The sequence below is a fragment of the Hermetia illucens genome, chromosome 3, assembly GCF_905115235.1.
Source record: "Hermetia illucens chromosome 3, iHerIll2.2.curated.20191125, whole genome shotgun sequence".
Taxonomy (NCBI): Eukaryota; Metazoa; Arthropoda; class Insecta; order Diptera; family Stratiomyidae; genus Hermetia; species Hermetia illucens.
The window spans coordinates 102,393,714-102,415,618 of record NC_051851.1 but is presented as its reverse complement, the minus strand read 5'-3'; the positions used below and the strand labels follow the sequence as shown (position 1 = coordinate 102,415,618).

General features: G+C 41.0%; 1 protein-coding gene across 2 annotated transcripts in view; it reads right to left on the bottom strand.

Annotated features, from left to right (window-relative positions):
- LOC119651406 (NADP-dependent malic enzyme) overlaps positions 1 to 21,905 on the bottom strand; it is a 74,386-nt gene that overhangs the window by 8,682 nt on the left and 43,799 nt on the right. The window contains exon 3 of one of the 2 annotated variants that reach the window (XM_038054995.1): positions 9,481 to 9,988. In XM_038054995.1, the coding sequence (XP_037910923.1) occupies positions 9,481 to 9,988 (508 nt within the window). Of the gene's footprint in view, positions 1 to 196; positions 583 to 9,480; positions 9,989 to 21,905 lie in introns of those variants that run through there. The other variant, XM_038054996.1, reaches the window with a different exon arrangement.

Sequence of the window (21,905 nt, the reverse complement as noted above, 5' to 3'; positions counted from 1 at the left end):
TAGGAGAGAAACCGGTAGGGGAATTTATGAGATTTATATACCCTGAAGCGATCACGAATTGGCCATGTGAGATACGTTATCAAATTCATATATAAATGGTAGAATAGAAGTCTCCAAAGTTTCAGATAACTATGCAACCTTTTTCTACTGATTTAAGATTTTCTACACTGTCAATTGAGTTTAATGCACCACTAACCTTATAAAAGTGTTTAGAAGTTTTCATTAAACGGGTAACTTCTTCTTCGTTGTATTTAGGCGAATTAGAAAAATTCCGTGTAAACATCACTCGATTTAAGCCAGCGACAACAAAAACGGATTTCTTAAGACCGGTAACGCGATTGCACCAACTCATTTTGCCGAAAATTTATGTTGTACACAATTCAGATAGCGACGCGGAAATATTTTACGAATAAATATTTTGAACGTTAACTTATCACTTTCGCTAAGAGGCGACTACGGCTAGAACTTCTTCTCTTGGAACACGCTTTTATATCATGAGTATCTAACAAATAAACACACCATGGAATTTTTCGGGATGATTCACTTTTTCTGGCATATTGTCAATATGCTAGCAATACAGTTGATGCATCGCTCGCCAGTAACCGATATTTATAAAGGTACAGAAGTTTTATCTGCAAAGCCTAATCATCATCAATTTTCACATGAAAGTGGAATCTAAACCATGCTATAAATCTTGACGTAGAGTGGGATCTCTTCTAATTACAAATGAAGATATCGCCCAAGCATTACGAACGACGTGAGTTTGGTCAGGCTTTTATCACTCTGTTACTGTGCGAAAACATGCCTGGTGATAAGTAAAAATAACGCCCGTTCGAAGTAAAATAGATGCACATACATTCGGAATTCTGTTAATTTCTACTACTTTAGAGAAAATCATCTTTGTTGCAAAATATAATTCGACAAATATTTATATAACGAGGAACAAAGAACACTTCGCCAGACATAAATATAAGGAAGATGTATTCATAAGAATTGTAAGCTTATCCGTTCTATTAATTTGACGTAAATATGGGGCATTATTCTGGAAAATACAGCTTTTTTTAAGCTGATTTGAGGATATGTCCATTAACTCGAAATGAAGTTAATCAAGCAGGTTCCTCTCCGAGCATATACCAGCTATTAGGCAGTCTATTTACCCTGTATTTAGTGGGGGCGCCATTCGCTTGAACATATGAGAACCGTTTTTCTCAAAAGTGTGTAAAGAACCCCGGGCAGATATGTAGCTTCATAAATACTTTCTTCACTGAATAAAATCAATTAATTTATATATCCCGACAGTGGGTGCCGGGTTTGTTGACGATTGGATCCACGAAAATTCGGGCTGAAATTTCCTAAGAGCCTTTAGACCATTGCAAGAGAAATGTGACCCGTTGAATTGGCAGATCTTACAGCACAATGCATCAGCATTCAAAACAATAGCCAAAACCTAATGTTCAAAATCAAAAAAAGTAAAGGTGGCTCCATCTGTGGAAAAGGTGACGTACGATTAGAGAAGAGAAAAAAATATCCCCCCACAAAACAATGTACTTATTCATGTGAGTCTTGCTCTGGATGCAACAGACAGACAGACATTCGAAATCAACGATCAACACCTGGTCACGATTTACGCTCCAACAGTGACTTGCTTGCGGTGCTGCGGACTCAGAGAGAAGGTCGAATTTATTCCGGATGAAATTTTTTGCCGATTTTTAAGCTTTATTCTCAAGCTCAAGATATTAAACTTGTATTTTTAGAAATGTTCACACATCCTCGTATAAGTATACAAACTATATGATATTTCGGACGTTATCTATGAGCAATAAAAATATCAATTCACTAAATTGAATTTTTATTGCTCTTCGTTTGAGTTGAACGACACACTTCGAATTTGATTAGAAATAAACTCCTTTCCCACAGCAGAATGGAAGCCCGCAAGTTAATTATAAGAACACGAGTTGCATAGTCACAGCTGGTCAAAACAATAAAAATATAAAGCGTTTTCAAAAATTTTGTCTTCTGATGTTATTCGCTGCTAGATATTGCCGACTGCTTGGCGGGCGGTTTTATAATCTTGTTTATTTTTTGTCAGGACAAGGCGTGTACAAAAACTGAAACGGATACCAAAGTGTTACGTGCTTCAGATTCTTTAGTTATTTTTCTTGAAATTTCCGTTATGTTCCAGCAATGTACAATAAGTTCTGCAATAAGGAAACGAACGCATAGAAAAATAATATGCTCAGGCCATGGAACTTCTTATAATGCAAGTCTTTGAGCTAATAGTAAATTGCACTGCGTATTTTTTAAACATTTTATAAACAAGATCTTTCTAATGTGATAAGTTACAAAAGATCTTTCTCATCGATCGTAGTAAGATGCCAAAATGTTTACCCTCTCTTTCCACGCGATTAGCTTCACTTATATTATTAGCTATATGGTAGAGGTCATAATTTAACATTGGCATTGGCATTCATATGTCTCATGGAACACATGCCTTACCATTAACACAAAAAACGAATTGCTATTGCTGCCAGCTGATGGCGGGCTGCTAAATGCCCACGCTAATTTGACTGATGATATTCTATTTTTACTTGTTTTCGAATGTCTTATATTTCCAATTCAGCAACATACTCCTATCTCACTTGATTTTAGTTATTAATATGTGCTAAGTGTCTCATCCAGTCCTTTACGAAGAACTAATGATTGCAAAGATAACCAATTCACAAAGATGTAACAATTGTTTGGAAAGGATGGAACAATCTCAAATCCATGACAAGTAAAGAAAGTGTTTATGAGATTTTATGTGAAGATACGCATATGCTGGTACACATGCAATTACGCTTTTAAAACGGGGGGCGAGTTCATGGTGCTGAAGGTGAGAAGGAATTCATAATTCCACTGATTAGGGGGAATTATGATCACGAAATCGGGAAAGAGATTTTTGTATATTTCATATTTAAAAATGTAATATGCTGACATTCAATTTACATGAAAGATTTAAGGGGTTCATCCCGTGTGAAGGCCGTTCTCCTCGCGTTTTTTAGAATTTTTTTGTGTAGAACTCGATAAAGATACAAATACGAATTTTCCACCATATATTTATTAATATCTTGAGCATGCGCAATAATTTTCCAGCCCGATAGCACAGCGCATTATTGAAATACAGAGCAATTTATATACCCATCTCCAAAAAAAGGCGTTTTTCTTCTGCCATGCTAGAGGGTGCTCTGATCGTCTTAAAGAAAAGAAGCAAACGGCATTTTAACGTACAGATTTAACTACAGTCCGCAAACTAGGATTATTAAAAAATGTTAAAAGCTAAATTTTTGATGCTGTGTTACACTTTTTTTTTGTGAATTTTTGGTGTTTGTTTAGTGCTTCTTTAATGAATAAAAAAAACTGCTGATTTAATCGCAATTATCCTAGTTCGTAGACCGTAGAAATAAGTAGTGAAAATTTCAAAGAATTTCGTTTGATAGATTTTGGGTTATGGTGGCAGCTTCGAGAAAAACGCATGCGATTTTTAGCCATAAAATCTTAACTGATCATCAGTCTGCTATACCTAGTCCATGAACCTTAGGCCTTGGTTTTAATTCTTTCAAAAGTCATCGGGACCGATAAATATGCGGTTTAGTACGGCGATCGACATAAATCTGGCATGTGACTTATTATGTGTTTAACAATAATAATTTCCGAATGACTCCGAATATCAAAAAATCACTTACACTATATCTAGATACAATTGATGCAAAAAAAATCCGGCACACGGGGTGACCCCCTTAAGGTCTCAGCTATAGATAAATTTAACTTGCTGTAACTTTATTATTGATAGTAGGATTTCCACTGAATTTTCAATATTATGCTCTATAGGATGACCTACATGTATTTTTCATGCTCATTCCTTTTTTGAGCACAGGGCATCCATACAGTCAAAAGTTTCAATGAGACGGTTGCTCACTATACCAATGGGACAGCGGTAATGCGAAGACAAACATCCAACATGACCGAGATTCGAACCCGGGTAACGAGATCGAGATATTGACGTGCAATCATCGATGATTTGCATACATTTATTTTGTATTTTTATCATCAACTGTGATACTAGTCACTGCAGAGAAAGGGGTTAGTTCCATCCTCACCAAATTTTGTGTCAATAAGTAAAATGAGTGTGATCGACAATCATTAAACTAATTTTAGTAGGGTTCCGTCTTCAAAGCGATACATATGTTTAAGCGCGGGTTAATTTTTTTGGCATACCGATCAGTGGCTGTTACACGACAATGAAAAGTTGAGAGCAGTGTTGACTTTTTACTACTAAATTTAGTACGTTTCAAAGTTCATCAGTACCTCAGTAGTGGTGCTCAAAGGTGGCGATGAGGAAGACTGGGCGCCAACCCTGTCGACCGAACCAAAACCAAGTGGCCGAGGAGAACCTCCATAGTGGGGCACCGGGGGACGCTGTATCACATTGGTTTGCCGGACGTGATGCAGTAGGCCAATGCTCTAAAGGCCTAATTAGGGCGATCAGACTCGAGTCTGTACGGGGACTCATCAGAGGTGGCAATAGGTCACGCTACCTTACTAGGGGTATACTGGTACCATGGAAACCGGGGTGGCCTCTGAATTCATATATTTAAGGAGAATTCCTGTTGTGTGTGCGTTCAGCTCGCTTGTTGCGCTTGGCCCCCTAGTGGGACCTTCATGGGGGTTGTAGTTACGTTCAAGCGAACAGAGACCTTCGGTCCTCGACGTGGTGTTCCGTTTCAAAACCATAGCCGTATTCCTTAGTTCGGTAGAGATTTAGGTAGGTCTTACATGCACCAGTATCAATGCTGAGCCAGGCAGTCGGTGTAGACTGGTACCGTTCTAGCTTGCGCACAGCGGGGCTCTGGTTGGGGTCACAAAATCAATCTGTATCTTAAAAAGACCGTGGATTAAGACCCCGAGACACGTACCCACGTAGAACCAAAGAGATTTGTGCCTCAGTACTTTTTCTCATGTCTGAAACAAACCTTATTAGAATCGAGCCGATGGCTGTCTGTCTGTCGGTCACACCCGATTTATTCGGAAACGAGTAGACCGATATCTGTACAAATAAAGTTAAGAATTGTATATTGGCATATTTTAGAAATAGAAATGGTTTCCGAGAGGCACTGTGGGAAGTTGAGAACACAGCTTGTTCCGGTGTAATTCAATACCTTATTTTATGCATTTATTTTTCTTGCTATGCCAATAATTTTATTGGGTTCATTATCCTTCCTTTTATTGTACGATTTGTATTACATGGGAGTAAATGTTTTGGTGTTTTCATTATCACCTGATACGTGTACAATATTGCACCTTTGAATTTCATCCACTGTCAAGTCGTATGCTATCTGGTGTATGATCTTGATTGTCCTAGATAACCTTGACAATGATTTTCACGGAAAGAAGTTAACAGCATAACAGTTCTTTTATGTGACAGTAAATCGTATTAATCCCAAGATCTATTAAAAACCTGTTACTTTCTTCTGGTAGAAGGCTTGCGATTTTGTATCCTCAGGGTGCAGTTTCTTATCAAGCACGCAAACAGCAGACGCAAAAATTTAGTTTTGTTTTTGAATGGATTCAAGGTCGAAAGGATAGGTTAGAATCGCGAGCCCGGGATTTTTTTGACAGTGGCCTAACCCTTTAAGATTAATTTTGCTCTTGTGATTTTCTTTTGTCTTCTGATTTCTATAACTAAGCTGTTTCAGATATAAATAAAGATAAATAAATTTTTGAGAACAGTTTGTAAAATGCAGTGAAGAAGAGAGGAATTGCCTTGTATAATATCGATAAATACGGAACGACTTGCCCTAAAAAGATGAATGCGCAGGGCGGGCAGGGATGCTGCCAGTTCTAGTACGGAACCGGGCAAATCTACTAGGGACCACTCTCGACGCAAAACGAATTGCATTGGCAATTATATAAGAGGGTAGGGGAAAATCGGCAATAATTCGTCTAAAAAATGATTTATGACGATATTGCAAAGTTTTCAACGAATGCACTCTACGAAAATTCCCGTGCCAACACTGGCACAAATAGGAATGCATCGAATGGTAATTGCAAATAGAAAAAAAGTGTGTTTACTAGTCAATACTACTTCGAAGGCCTTTCCCCTTTAATAATTTTCAACTCTCACATTACGTCAAGGAACTTAAGGTGGCCGTCTATTTTCGGGGTTTCAAAAAATTGTTTTTTTTTTGGCTTTGCATATTACGAATCTTGATATACGCCATATGAAGGATTTCATTAGATACATTTTCTTTCGTAGGTTTATGGAACCTGAATCATAGCCACCTCGCAGGCTTCAGTGGTCTGTAAAAGTCCAACTGTTGACAAGAGGAGAGTTCTGCGGTCCAGTTAAATCATGTTTTACACTATTATATATCTTTTGTGATATCCGGAAAATTGCCTCCTTTTTAATAGAAATATATGCAGAATATGATCTTTTTTTTCATTATTCGATGGACATATCGCATATTTTAAAATCATCGCGTAATTTTCACAAATTTCAAAATTTTGGGAAAACAGTCAAAGCAACACTAATTTAAAACATATTTTATTTGTTTAATTTGAGACAACTCAGATGACCGAAGTGTCACCATAAAGTCGCCTGTGACTTTGCGATAGTGACGAGGTTTTAGAACGTTTCAAGAGCGCGGGAGTGATTAATATTATAAAAATAATAATAATCGTTGGCGCAACAATTCAATTGGATCAGGGCCTTAAAGTGTGTTAGAGCACTTCATTCAAAACTGTAACGGTATATTACAGTACACCGTAGGAGGCAATGTGGTCAGCATTGCGCTCGCCTGAGATTATTACCCTGATTTGCCTCCGGTTCACAGCTGAATTGACTGGTGTCCGACATCCAGTCATGATCCCAAATCCCTTTTCTACCAATGAGATTCGAACCGCGACCTTTCGCTACGGCAGACCAGCGGCGGAATCCGAGGGTGAGAGATAACTATTCGAACGAAGCGATAAAATATAGACCAACTGCCTTCCTATTTTCAGCGATGATCAACAGATATATGTCTCGTCACCTCTACCGGAATGTACGCAATTCCAAATTACTAAAGAGAAAACGTCTCATCTAACAAAGTGGGAACGATACCTCTCAGAAGCTTGGACGGTAATACATTCCATAGCATATATTCCAAGTGCCATGATCAGAGCGACTTCCGGGAAGATACTTACGAGACTATACTTCTCGACGTCAATAAAAAATTACAAACTTTTGCGATCAGTCACTTTCGAGAAAGAGGTGAAGCTTACATGGAGCCTAGCCGAGAAACAAATGAGCTGTAGACATTGCAGATTTATTCAGATCTGCAGCTAATTTTTCAGTACGAAAACTAGATAATATTGTATATGGAAGGCTGATAAAGGACAGGCAAGATCAAAACGACCAATTTTACCCCTACACTCAAATGCGGGGCATAACACTTTAATTACTCTTGCTCGCCCTTGTTTACGATCCTTTTGATGTACTTTGACCCTTATGAGTTCCGAGAAGCTTGGTGCTGTTATTGCGTGGAGTGGAGAATAGCACGAAGCACGATGATTCATTAAACTAACAACTTTGGCATTGTTTCCTGCTTACTTGTATGGATATGCAAATGCACTACGGAATTTCGCTTTGTCACCTATAAACTTCCAGATGTTTCTCATCATATACAGCGACCAGGCAGGCCCGTCGAGAGAGCGAAGAAATCGGAGTTCCCCGAGAGCTCGAAATAAAGGAATTTCAACAAAATCAGATTAATTGTGCATTTTCGGGGTCACATGATTTTCATCCCAGACCGAGTTTTCCTCCTTTCAACTCTGCCCCATGACAATCAATCAAGCAGCAGCCCTCGCAACCGTTTGACTTTTACATCAGTGGAAAGTCAATAAATTACCTCACAACTTAGTAGTTCAATGTGCATTGGTAGGAGTTGGCTTGGTCGAAGTTGTCCCTGTCATATTTGGGAGCAGCTAAGCTCACCTGAAGTGATCTGCCTACTAACCATCATTCCCAAACTATAAATTGAGGAAAACTACATTTTTGAAATCTTTATTGCGAAATTCCCCTCACTTTCAGAGGCCTAGCAATTTTGAGTGCCGACAATGATGGGGCAGAAGCAACAATATGCGTAATGGCAAGTAAATCGACGTTTCATAAGAGCGTACATTAGTTTTGTTAATTCACTCGATGCCGACCTAGGTGTCGGGACTTCTGTGGTGTTGAAACATTACGAAAATATGCTTACCTCAGTTGCCACCCGGAACACTTCACAACCACATAAAAGTGAATATTGCTAAAGTGATTAAACCCCGGCCACTATTTCTTCTTTGGGAATTGTCTGTCGTGAGTAGTTTGCATCGATTTATGTGTGTGCCACGAACTGCGTCTACGGTTTCCGCAGCACATTGGCAGGGGTTATAGTATGTCTGCAAAGTGATAGTAATAGAACGAACTCGCAACCTGCACCCGCGAGCCAGAGGTTAGTCGAAGTTCATTTCCCCAGAACCACAGCGAGCCCCTGAGCAAACCTGCGGCGAGCAACAACTCGGCAACGAAGATTGCGGCTAGCTTTTCCCGCGATCAGCTGATGTAATAAAATCTTTTTTCCAACGCTATATTCGCGTGCATACAGACATGCGCCACCGCGTCGTAGAGTTAATCAGTTCTGCTTTAATCTAGCAAAATTGTGCTGTGTAATCGCATAACACCCATCCGGCTGAATTCTAGTAGCGCATTCCTACCAATGCTGAGAGAAATGCCTGAGCTTTGGAAGAAGGCGAAAGTTTTTAAGGCGTGCGTGGACGCGTCGACGTAGGAAAGACTCGTTTGAGTGTTTGGAGGTTCCCACGCTACGCCGTCGACGACATACACGACAGAAATGGTTGTGGGAAATTACAACTCCAGTACTTCAAGTGCCAAACGGTTCTTAGAAATGATGAGATAATCGCGTGCGTCCCCAAGGTTGATTCGGGGTCATTCTTATTATTTCCATCCAGAGAACTATACTTCCGCCCGCTTAGAGCTATTCGGATTTGTATTTTCGCACACTTTCCACTGTCCGTTCATATAATTGAGCTTGAATTCGGTGACCTTTCACAAGGAAAAGCTTACGGGAGAGAAGGCGATTTATAACGATTTAATGTGAGCAAATATAAATTGAGGAAATCTTCACGATGAAAAAAAATCGTAAGCCAAAAGTCCGCGTTGGAATTTAAGAGAACCTGAACGAGACCACGGCGCACGACTACAGCTCACCCAAGGATACACATCAAATTACTGACCTTGGGAAACTACGAGGTGCCTCTACCAGTAAATGTACAATAAATCAAAAAGGAGTCGAGCGTAATCCCTTTTTGGAACAAATCAATACACAGGAGCGGCTTTTAGTGCGATGGGGTGACTCTGAGGGGTAGTGAGTTGCATGGAAAATTTTCTGGGAAAATTCTTACCTTGTTAAATCGCTTCTGACGCAATCGGTCTATTCCAGAAAGTCGTCCAGGGACCTCGTTGTCACCATCCAGACTCCACAATCCCAAACGGTCGCGATTCCCTACCTCCATTGCAGGATTCCTGGCTGTGTTGCACGTATCGTTACAAGATTGACTCACACAAGTTGCCACCGAACAATCCGGGTGTACTCCGTCCGACAGCGCTTTATTGACTGTCTTGGCCAGCGCCATTGTTGCGTCAGTTTTCATCTGCTCAGCATGTAGTGTGCAAGCACAGCTGATCGCCGCGGAGGGGGGGTTGCGCGGGCTCACTTCCTCCACTAGCGGCGGGGTTGTAAAGACGATTTGTTGTTGTTGCTGGTGCTGCAGAACACACGGGCATACGTCACTGTTGACCGGTATGGTGGTTTTGTAAATATTCCCGTTGCTGGGCTTGAGCGTCGACTCGAGGTTGTTGTGATATTGTCCGTAGGGCGCACGCGAGTAGCTGCTGCTCGGCGAGAGTTTTCTGAAAGCAGAGAGGAGCGTTCGCTTTGACATTCACATATTGTTGGAGCTTTAGCTAGGGATAAATTGCGGGTTGACATTAAATGCAATGCACCTTTTTGGAGCGGGAAAGTTGCGGCCACAGGTAATATTCACCGCCGCTTTAACCCTTTGCAGCCTCACAACTGCAATCTTGTTCTAATTAAAATAAGACATTTTTTTCTATTCATAGGGTTAGCATTGAAGAAGGAAAAAGTTGTTCGCGGAATATCGGTATATGCGAATTTAATATGTACAATTTTTGGCTTTATTTGTATTTCATGCAAGACATTTCTCGAAGGCGGACAAACAACACATTCTGAAAAAAATAAATTGCAGAATTGCCTGGGTGACTGCAACGCAGTTACGCCTAAACCCGGCTAGGTCAATTAAAACGTATTACAGACCCATATATATGTTACTTCCCTCCATAGCTACCGATATTCTTAAGTAGGCAAATTCAGGAAAAACTCTTCGTTGTTCTGTTTTTTATTTTCAATTTGAAATTTTATGTATGTGTTTGTTGTGCATATTAATGCAATATGTACATACATATTGCGATTGTATATCCATCCGACTACAAGGAGTTTTTCTCAATGCTTGCTGTTGTGTAAAATTATTTTAAATGAAGTTGCTGCACACAGACCCCTACTCCTAGCATACATATCTAAATGCTAATCTGAGAACATATTTAATATTTGAAAATGCAAGCTGCAGAAATGATAAAAAAGTCGGGAAATCGGAAGCTGGACGCTTCAGATACGTAAGGTTTTGTGTATTTCTTAGTACGTAGCACGTAATATATGCATATATTATGTGAAAGTATCCACTTTCGAGTGATATTGACATTTATAGTCTTGAATTTGCAAAGAAGCAACAACTTTTACGCATTATAACTTTGTTAGTAATAGTGCGACTTCCACCAAACTCAAGATCATGCCCTATATTATAGCCTACATCGTGGTGCTCGCTTGAACTTGAGAAGGGTTCAGCTAATTTCTAAAAATTATAGTAATATATTATTATTAATCTTATTTGAACAGATATCGGCATGAAAGACATTTCGGAGCCTAGGCACCATATAGTGGCAGTTTTCGGTTGGCTAGTTTCTGAGAATGTCCCCCCTTAAAGAAATGATCGCTTTCAACCCCCCGCACTCCCCACTTTTCCAACAAGTGTCAAAACTAAGACCGGCTTCGAGAAGTATTAGCTGAGACCTTTCATTTGATTTGATACCCCCCTTTTGCATGTATGGGGACCCCTCCTTAAATTCGACGTAACAGGATGTAACTCACTGCATGCGGAGAGATCACAATTCCCACCTTTATACCAAATTTGGTGTCAATCGCTATAACAGTCCCCGAGAAAAATGCGTGGGACGGACAGACAGATAGATAGTAAACCGATTTTAATAAGGTTTTAAGGTTACACAAAAATATTCTGGAACTAATATTCATCAAAGGAGGATTTGCTTTATCCCATAAGGCTCCCAGGTTGACAAGTTGTGCTTTGATCGGCAGCAGAAATATTCCAATTTTTCGACCTTGGCAAAGAAAATAGTCGAACAACCCAACGTTAATTTCAAATACATATTTGTTTGATATCTCCTGTAGACATACATCCCCTTTGGTCAGACAATGTCAGTATGTCCGTGAGTGTTCGCCCACGGGAGCTTTCACTGTATTCATATACACTAACATCTCTCTAAGTTGAACTCTCATTTGCAAGAAAAAGGTGAGTTATAGAGATTTTGACTTAAGGAATTAAAAATCGCAACAACATGTATTGTCCATACATGTACATCCATTCATTAACAACAACAAAATGTAATCTTATAGGAACAAGTCCGAAAGTTCAACAATTTCTTTAAATTACGTTGTATGACTCCTTGTTGAATTTTACTATAATATATTTGTTCTCGCTAGTTATGTAACTAACTTGGAAAAATATCCCCTGTCATCGTTCTTTTTATTATGCTTTCTGTAAAAACCTTTATCTCCTTTCAACACTAAAGTGATCTTTGGTAAGTACTTATAAAAGATTGATATCGTTTATAACTTCAGCAGTAGAATTATATGATAATATTGAAGGAAGTCTGTTAAGCCACCCACCGCTTCTTGATTGCTGCTGTTTGACTTTTACATGCTATGATGCTTTTAACACTCCCACTGAAATCAGCACTTCCAAACTTTAGGCACTAATCTGCCCAAATAGGAGATAAAGTGCTAAGGGGAATTTGAAATTCAAAAGGATGTTTCTCAATCGGTCTTAGTTTTGTATAGAGAGCTAAAGGTTTTACGTCTCGGGAAACTAAAATGGAGATCATATATTCAGGAATTTTGGATAAAATCACTCTAAACTTTACACACTTTATACAGTTACGTCCATGGTGTTTAACGTAGGTACCTGTCGTGAGACTTAATTCTACGGTCCTCTTAAGACACGGATTGATTTTGTGACCACAATCAGAGCCCCGCTGAGACAAGCAACAACGGTACCAGTCTATACCAAGTGCATGGCTTAGCATTTATACTGTTGGATGCTAGAATTACCTAAATCTCTACCGAAGTATGGAGTACGGCACCCGTGTTGATACGCAATACCACGTCGAGGCCCGAAGGTCTCTTCTCGCTTGAGCACAACCACAACGACCATAAAACTTCCACTACGGGGGCCAACCGCAAATAACCGAGCTGTCCGCACATACAACAGGAGTTCAGCCGAAGTATGTGAGTCCAGTGGCTTTCCCGGTTCCCATAGTACCAGTATACCCCTGGTAAGGTTTCGTGACGAATTTGCCACTTCAGATGAGTCCTCGTGCAGACTCGGGTCTGATCGCCCTGATTAGGCCTTTGGAGCATTCGCCTACTGCATCACGGCCGGCAAACCAAAGTGAGTACAGCGTCTCCCGGTGCCACCACTATGGAGGTTCTCCTCGGCCACTTGGTTTTGGTTTGGCCGATAGGGTTGCCGCCCCATCTTCCTCACCGCCACCTCAGAGAACCACACACTTTATACAGAAATTTAGCACCGTGGAATCGCTCCTTCGATTTCAACTTAAAGATATTGTAATGTTTGAAATATTTCCCCAAAGTTATACATCGGCTAAGAGGAATTTTCGACTTACAGGTTGAATTTTATATAGGAAGTTGAAGGGAACGCCAATGAAAGGCAAAAGTTTTGCGTTATGCTGACAATGCCGATCATGGGCCTGTGTGTAAGGCGAAGGCGAAGTGGAAAAGCTTTGTCCTTTGGGTGAATGATTTCAATGAGAGAATGAAAAATAAAAAAACTGCCCACTTATATTTATGGACATATGTTGATTATCCTTCTTTCTTACCTTCCCATTTTCGTTCTGAAAATCTTAGTTCATTTAAAACAGGGAAAATCGAGGCTAATGCCTTAAGGTTGAACTTTCAACTCATCAATGTAGGGGGCCCTCATTTCAATCCCAATGAAAACTTGTGTCCCCCTGATAAAGACGTCAAACATGGCTTAGAGTGCAATAGATACATATACTGGAAATAGGAAATTTTTACCTTTTATAACTTCGTTAGCAATTGTTGCTTTTCTTTTCAACTTATTGGAATTTCGCCTTATATTGACATTTATATTGGATGCTTCTGTACTTTTAGGATAAATTTAGTGGGGTTTTCGGGTACATTTTAAAAATAGGATAATATTCCATTATTAATTTTTTTGAGTAGTTATCGGAACACGATATACCCCGCGATTAAAAAGTACCGGGAATTTATAAATAAAACAAAACGACTTAAGGGGGGCCATCCCGTGTGTTGGATTCGCAGAATCGAATTTTTTTTTGGCATCAATTATATCTAAATATAGTGTAGAATATATGGGTAAAGTGATTTTTTGATATTCGAAGTCGTTCGGAAATTATAGTGTTAAACAGGTGATAAGTAACATGCCAGATTTATGTCGATCGCCGTAACAAAGCTCGTATTTATCGATCCGGATGACGTTCGAATGACTTCGCTAAAGGGACAAAAATTGAAGCCAAGGCTGTACATGTGTTTCTTCAAGAAACCTAAGGTTTATGGATTAGGTATAGCAGATTAAAAGTCAGTTTAAGTTTTATGGCTAAAAATCGCATTCTACTTTTTAAATACGTTTTTCTCGAAACTGCACTTTGAAAATCGGCAGCCACCACAGCCCAAAATCTATCCAACGAAATTCTTTGAAATTTTCAGGACTTATTCAGAACATATTTCTACGGTCCGCAAACTAGCATAATTGCGATTCATTCAGTAGTTTTTTTTTATTCATTGAAACGCCACAATTCATAAAAAAAGTTTAACACGGCACCAAAAATTTAGCTTTCAATATTTTTTAATAATCCTTTTTCTTTAAAATGATCGCAGCGCCCTCCAGCGTGGCAGCAGAAAAACACCTTTTTTGGAGATGGATGTATAAATTGCCCTGTATTTCAATAACCGACTATGCGATCGGGGTGAAAAAATTATTATCAACACTCAAGACATTAATAAATCTATGGTGCAAAAAATCGCATTTGTACTTTTATCCAGTTTTTCACAAAAAATTTCTAAAAAAAAGCCAAAAAAACGGCCTTCACACGGGATGACCCCCTTAATTTGCAGGTAAATTCAATTTATCTCTTTCATCTGCCATTTCGTCTATCTGAAACAACACACGTGTGCCAGCGTGTCATCCACTCATCTATGGACATGGTAGGTCTCAAAAGGGATGGTATTTAGTTCTCCCGTCTCATTTTTTTTTGAATTTCGGTTCGTCTTCAAAGCGCGATTCCGACGATTATTGACTTCCCTCCATGTCAAACTCGTAACCGCACGTCTCATAATCAGTAATTATGCGCTTCAGAATTCATGCCCTCAGCAATCGTTTTTCGATGTTAAGGTATGTTGGAATGAAATGTGATGTGACTGGTCTCATACGCGAAATTTCTACCAAAGACGGTTCCATATGCAATGATAAGTTCAGTAGCAATTTCCTTTAGACTGGTATGACGGCTTTCGGACACCATTTATTTCATTTTTTTTATGTTTTCGTCGCTGGGTGTCCGGAACGAGACAAGCCTTTGGAGTACCATTTCAATGTAGCAGCACGGGAAATTTCGTTACCAACACAAGATTTCAAACAAACTCTCTGCTCAAAAAAATTATCCATATTAAAATGCGGCATCCAAAGATACAAGCAGCTTATTCAAGGAAGTGTTTAAACTGAGCTTATGGCTATGTAGAAGAAAATACGTACAGAGGGGAATGACAAGCGTCACAAGCCATAGTGACACCAACCATATCCGATCGTATGGGGTCACATGATGCTCCTCTAGATCGAGAGTTGAGCTCAGAAGAAGGTCAACTGTTGTGAAATATCCTCCAATATCAAAGGCGGTAAAAGATCTGGGCCAAAGAAGTCATAGAAACGTCCCGGAATGGACGGAAACAGGAATGGAGGTCAATTTGGAGAAAAAGGTTGTAGTACAGAAATCCAACCTGGAAGAGTTAACCTTCATATTGCTTGGAGTACCTTCATATTGCCTGGAGCAGTCGGAATTCATCAAAAACAGGCACAACGTGCACTAAGTAATCAAATATATGATGAGGGCCATTAGTGTTCTATACAATGAATTGCAGGACAACGCGCAAGAATGGAAATCATCATCAACGGCGCAACAACCGGTATCCGGTCTAGGCCTGCCTTAATAAGGGACTCCAGACATCCCGGTTTTGCGCCGAGGTCCACCAATTCGATATCCCTAAAAGCTGTCTGGCGTCCTGGTCTACGCCATCGCTTCATCTTAGGCAGGGTCTGCCTCGTCTTCTTTTTCTACCATAGATATAGCCCTTATAGACTTTCCGGGTGAGATCATCCTCATCCATACGGATTAAGTGGCACCCAAGTGTGTAAGAGGTTTCGGGAAAAGGAAGACGAACAAGCAAGAAACCAATAGGTTCCTAAGATTGAATCAAAAAAGCCTGAAAGGAAGGAGGAGAGAATCCGTCCCGGAGTAATCATCATTTCAGGCACTAGTAGTATGTTCCACGCAGACATACTACGAAAGGTGAAAGCTGAACTTGATCTCGAAGACTTAGGGGGAAATGCTACCAGGATCCGAAGGAATTTACCTGGTGGAAGTGCGGCCGTGCGTGTACAAAAGCATGAAATCGCTATACAGTACAGGGACTTAGATGAGGTTATTTCTAAAGCAGATCTGCAATGTCTTAGCACAACAGAGGCAGCGCGAAGCTCCCGGACGTCGGGAAGGTATATTGGGTGGGTAGCCGTCTTAGAGAGGAGATCTCTTTGAAGAGGTGCTTTAAATGTCTATTGTGTGCACATCTGGCAAGGGTATGTACTAGTGCGGAGTGATCGATGTAGACGCTGTGGGGAAAAGGGTCACATTTTCCGGGAAAGTAAGAAGGCTCCGAAATGTATGCTGGGCGATGAAAACGAGGGCCTAGATAGCGAGCATTTTGCCGAAAATAGCAAGTTGTTGAGTTGAAAATGGTGCTAAATGTGGTGTAGAGTCGCTTAAGAATTACGCGCGCAGATCACCTACAAACCGGAGGTGCAAGTGACTATAATAAGCGAACCTTATAGAAACCTTAATACTAATATACGGTTGTGTATGTGTGTGTATGATGTGGGGGACAGGCAAAGCCTCTTAGCATTCAGATCCCAGTGACCCATTGTACTCGATTAACCTGTCTAACAGAATATCTCGGATTCGTTTATGTATCGCAGAGGGGCAAGCAGCGCATCGAAGGATAGACTGACGCGGAATATAGCTCCCTAGGATCAACTTATCTCTTCCTGAGAGTGGGCTGTCTCTCTTCTAGGGTGATGTGTGGCTTTCCAGGGCAGAAGTGAAGCCTCTCGTGTACCAATACCTGTAGTAAGTGGTGATAGCCACACCTTGAACGAGGTGACCCTACTATTAACAATACGCTACGAATCTAGACCGGGGAGTCGAAAAACACCTGCCCAAACCAGGGTGTCATGTGAACCGTGCCCATTGAATAGTTTGCAGCCGGGGGTAACTGACTGTATTCGAACGGAGCCTCACTGATACCTGGTCGCCTCAGTGAGTAACTTTGACCTTGCCGAGCTATGGGGAGCTATGGCTATGGGACCTCCTAACCCCCATATTCGTGGGAATCAATTGAGTACATGCATTAAAATAAGGAAAACTACAGCAAACAAGCGGGACCCCGTACCACAGACACACTGGCGAACCAGGAGGAGGCACATCTTCAAAATACTGAGAGCTAAGTGATTACACCCAAAAAAGGAGAATTTGGGACGTCGAGCAATGGATCTAAAGTTAACATTGGTACACTGCGAGGACAACAACCAACAAAAACCACTGCTCAAAAAACAGGGACAAGCAAAAGCACGTCTGAGATCAATTTATTAGACGTCAGGAAGGAGACAAGCCTCAGTGGAGAGCATACATGATGAAAGCCGCAACAATAGAGATGGAAGGTCTCACGGGCGCCCTAATCGTCCCGAATGAATATCTCCATACGCGGTTATGGAGGGTCTTCAAAGCAAGGTGGACGGCAAGCGTAAGCTTCTCACGATCGGGGGAGATGACCGATACTTGAAGGCAATCAAGCGAAGGAATTGGCATATCAACTATAGATTTGGCAACATGCCTGTGCACTTGTACAGGGAAAAGGTGAGGAAGACATTTCGGAGGAGACATCGGGTGGAAACCTTACCGAGGTCTCCGCAGGAAACATGAGGATGGACGATTCCGTAGCCTACATCTACGAGCGATTTAATGACCGTCAGGTTGTGGATAAAATCCGACTCAATAGGTTACGGTGAGCGGGTTACTTAGTCCGTATGGGCGAGGATGATCCAGCCCGGAAAGTCTACAAGGGAAATATCTATGGTAGAAAAAGAAGACGAGGCAGCCCATGCCTGAGATGGAGCGATGGCGTAGGCCAGGACGCCAGACAGCTTTTAGGGATATCAAATTGGTGGACCTCGGCGTAAAACCGGGATGTCTGGAGTTCCTTATTAAAGCAGGCCTAGGTCGGATACCGGTTGTTGCGCCGTTGAAGACGATGATAAAACTATACATACGTACACATAAAGTACGTATATTGAATACCGCTTGTTCAATGTACAAATATATCTATTTGAATTAGGTACTACCCCAAAGCTTCATTTACGCATGCATATAAATACATACATATGTCTGTCTCGAGTAATCGATATTCATATATAAATGACTAAAAAACTAAAACGAAATGTTTCCCTGCGACCTTCCATTCATGTGAGTTCACTTTGTTGTTTGTATTTCTAGCATGAACTTAACGGGGGTTTCCGGCTAAATTTCTAAAATATTCTATTATACTACTACAATTTCAGGGAATTCTGTGAAGGGATCGAACAAACCATAGAAACACCCAGGCTATACAAAGCTATAGCCAAAGACGGGGCAATATCTTCTGTCGGCCTGAAGAAAGAGGATAGGATATTAACCGAGAATGAAGAGGACAGAGGTATGCTCGGAAGCTAGGGTAAGGGGAACTTTTAAACCGCTGAAATAGCACTAATCTAAAGAGGCCTGTCAATCATTTTAGAATCCGTTCTGAGGGTGGTAAGCGGCAGCGTGGCCCTGGGATGTATACCAAGGGCATGGAGGCGGGCAAAAGTGGTCTTTATTTCGAAACCGTGTAAAAACGATCCTTTTCGACCTAAATCTTTCAGAACAATTTGCCTAACATAGTTCGTACTCAAAACGGTGGGGAAGGTCGTAAACAACTACTTATATTAGAACTAACATTCTAGTGGATAATTCGCTGAATCAGTGTCAACACGTTTACCGGGCAAAACGGTCAACCGAAACTGCTCTGTAACAACTGACGGATGTATTACGGGATGCTATAGAAACAAGAAAGGTTGTTGTCAGTCAGCAGAGCCTATTTCAGCTTACAAAAACTGTTCCGCTCGAAATCTCTCTCCATAAGGTCAAAGCTCTTATTGTACAAGACAATGATCTTGCCAGTCCTCATGTATCCCTCGGAGACTTGGGTTCTTAACAAGAAAAATTGCGAACTCTTGGCCGCGATCGAGAGAAGAATCCTTCGAAAAATGTTTGGCACCCTACATGAGGATGGACGATTGCGTAGCCTACATAACGACGAAATCTATGAGCGATAACATGACCGTCAGGTTGGGGATAAAATCCAACTCAATAGGTTACGGTGGGCGGGTCACTTAATCCGTATGGAGGAGGATGACCCAGCCCGGAAAGTCTATAAGGGTAATATCTATAGTAGAGAAAGAAGATGAGGCAGACCCTGCCTAAGATGGAGCAATGGCGTAGGTCAGGACGCCAGACAGCTTTTAGAGATATCGAATTGATGGACCTCGGCGCAAAACCGGGATGTCTGGAGTACCTTATTAAGGCAGGCCTAGACCGGATACGGTTGTTGCGCCGTTGACGATGATGATATAGAAACAAAAAAAATAGCACTGTGTGCGTGTTTGGATACAAGATGCGCTGATCCGCAAGGAAGTGGGAAACACCCTGGCTTCCAGGTTGGATAAAATGTTTGAGAGTTGGTAAATATAAGTACCGACAGGTGGAAATTCTATTGTCATGAATACTACTAGGGCGGGATACTATCGCCGTTTACAAATACTGGAAGACAAGTCCGGCGTTACGCTGACAACATTCTTTTCATCTGTAGGGGCAAACATGAAGATACTTTATATGGTAGAATCCAAATGGGATTAAGAGTTACTTGTGCCTAGTGGAAGAAGGCGTGGTTGCATATCAATCCACTCAAAATCACCATAGAACCACTAGAAAACGTAAGCTTGATCACCTGAGAGCCATATGGTTACATGGCATGGAGGTGAAACGAGAAATAGAGCTCAATTATTTGCATATCGGAAACACTTTGCCGGAAAGCTACGAAGGCTCTGATGGCCTCCGGGTCCATAGCAGGAAAAAACTGCTGCGCCCCGAAAATATTATTTTGGATATACACTGCAATCGAAAGGCCAATGATTACCAATGAGGCGGTAATGTGGGCAGAAAGACTTCAACTTAGCACACAAGATAGGAAATTACTCAAACTCTAAAGACTTGTTTGCGTGTCAGTGGAGGTCCTTCTGGGATTAACCCGTCTCTACCTGCACATATATAGACGGAAGTAAGGAGGACAATTTTCAGGATGGCCGGTGGTAACAGTGAAGCGGGCAACTGTCCAAATCGAAGGAAGATTGATATTCTTTCTAGGCGGTACCTCGAATAATTGATACCAAAGGTAACATGACAACGAGGTTTCACTTCGATAAGAAGTCTGAAACACGTTGGAGTAACAAGGCAAACTGGGAGAACGTTTCTGTGACATACGGCTTAAACCAGCAACTGATTAATCTTCAAAGGAACTATACGGGGCAGAACATTGCTATTGACAGCCAAGCGTCAATTAAGGGAGTTAGGTGCAACCAAGTCAACTGTAAACTGGTATGGGAATGCCTTAAGAGACTGAATACAATCCGCTCGCACAATAAGGTCTTTACATTCTGGGTTCCAGGTCATGTTGGGTTGGAAGGCAATGAGGCAGCGGACGAATTGGCCAAGAAGAGAGCCGGGACGCCTTTATACGTGGAATCGGAAACGGGTTCATGGTTGTGACAGGGAACTATACAGGAGGAGTCTACCAGGATTGAAGCAGTCCAGGGTGTTTAAACTTCACCAAGAAGAACCTCATAGTGCGAATTTTCACTGGTCACTGCCAACCACCTAGGGAAGCTAGGCATATCTACAGACTCTGGCTGCAGGTTCTGTGCGGAGTGTGACGAAACCTTTGTGCACGTTCTAGGACACTTGTGCAAAGTATGTCGAGCCACCTCGGAGAACACTTAATACCAGATGCAATGTTGAAAGACTTGGAAGTGGCGAGTATATTAAAGTTCCTAACGGTTATAGGCTTACTTGATATCCTATAGTTAATAGGTACATTATAACCAGTAAAAGGGGCACAATAGTAAAAGGACACAGTGTAACATCGCCTGAACAGAATAATTATAATGTATCGCAGCATTTTCGTTAGTGGATCTGATCTGTCTAATGCGTCCATATGCGGGGGACTCACATTGAAAATGTTCAGTGGAACCCGCTTCTTCATTACAGGATGGATACGTATGATTTTGGAGAATTCTTGTTCTGAATTATGGCTAGTCAGAATGCCCACAATACTTCTGCAAATCTTCCGGCTTTTCGACAGGATAAATTTTGCAGTATATTTGTTTGGTTTTGACAGGAAAAGTTTGGTGTGTTTATCAGCATTAAGGTTCTGCCACCTGTCATTATGAGAAGCTTGTTCCCAGTTTACAATTTTAGCAAGTATAACTGCGGCGAATTGGATAAACACTAGTTAGAGTAATAATAATAATAATCTTTGGCGCAACAATCCATATTGGATCAGGGTCTTGAAGTGTGTTAGGGCATTTCATTCAAGACCGTAACGGTACACTACAGTATTATAGAACGCTGCAGGAGGCAATGTGGTCAGCATTGCGCTCGTCCAAGATTATTATCGTGATTTGACTCAGGTACTCATTCACAGCTGAGTCGACTGGTATCCGACGTCAAATCACGATACAAATCCCACTGCCATCTGTCAGATTTGCACCGCGACCTTCCGTACGATAGCTTTGTGCTATAACTACTCAGCTATCTGGACACACACAGTTAGAGTAAGGCTGGCAATAAAGCAGAAGACATATCATGGACCTCTTTTCTAGATATCTACCGGCAACTGTATGAAATTAACCGACAACTTTTTGTAGCTTATAAAGAAAGGAGTGGTATGTAGCATGCCCGTTCACATTCATTTTCTTGGACTTGCATTTTTTACACCAAA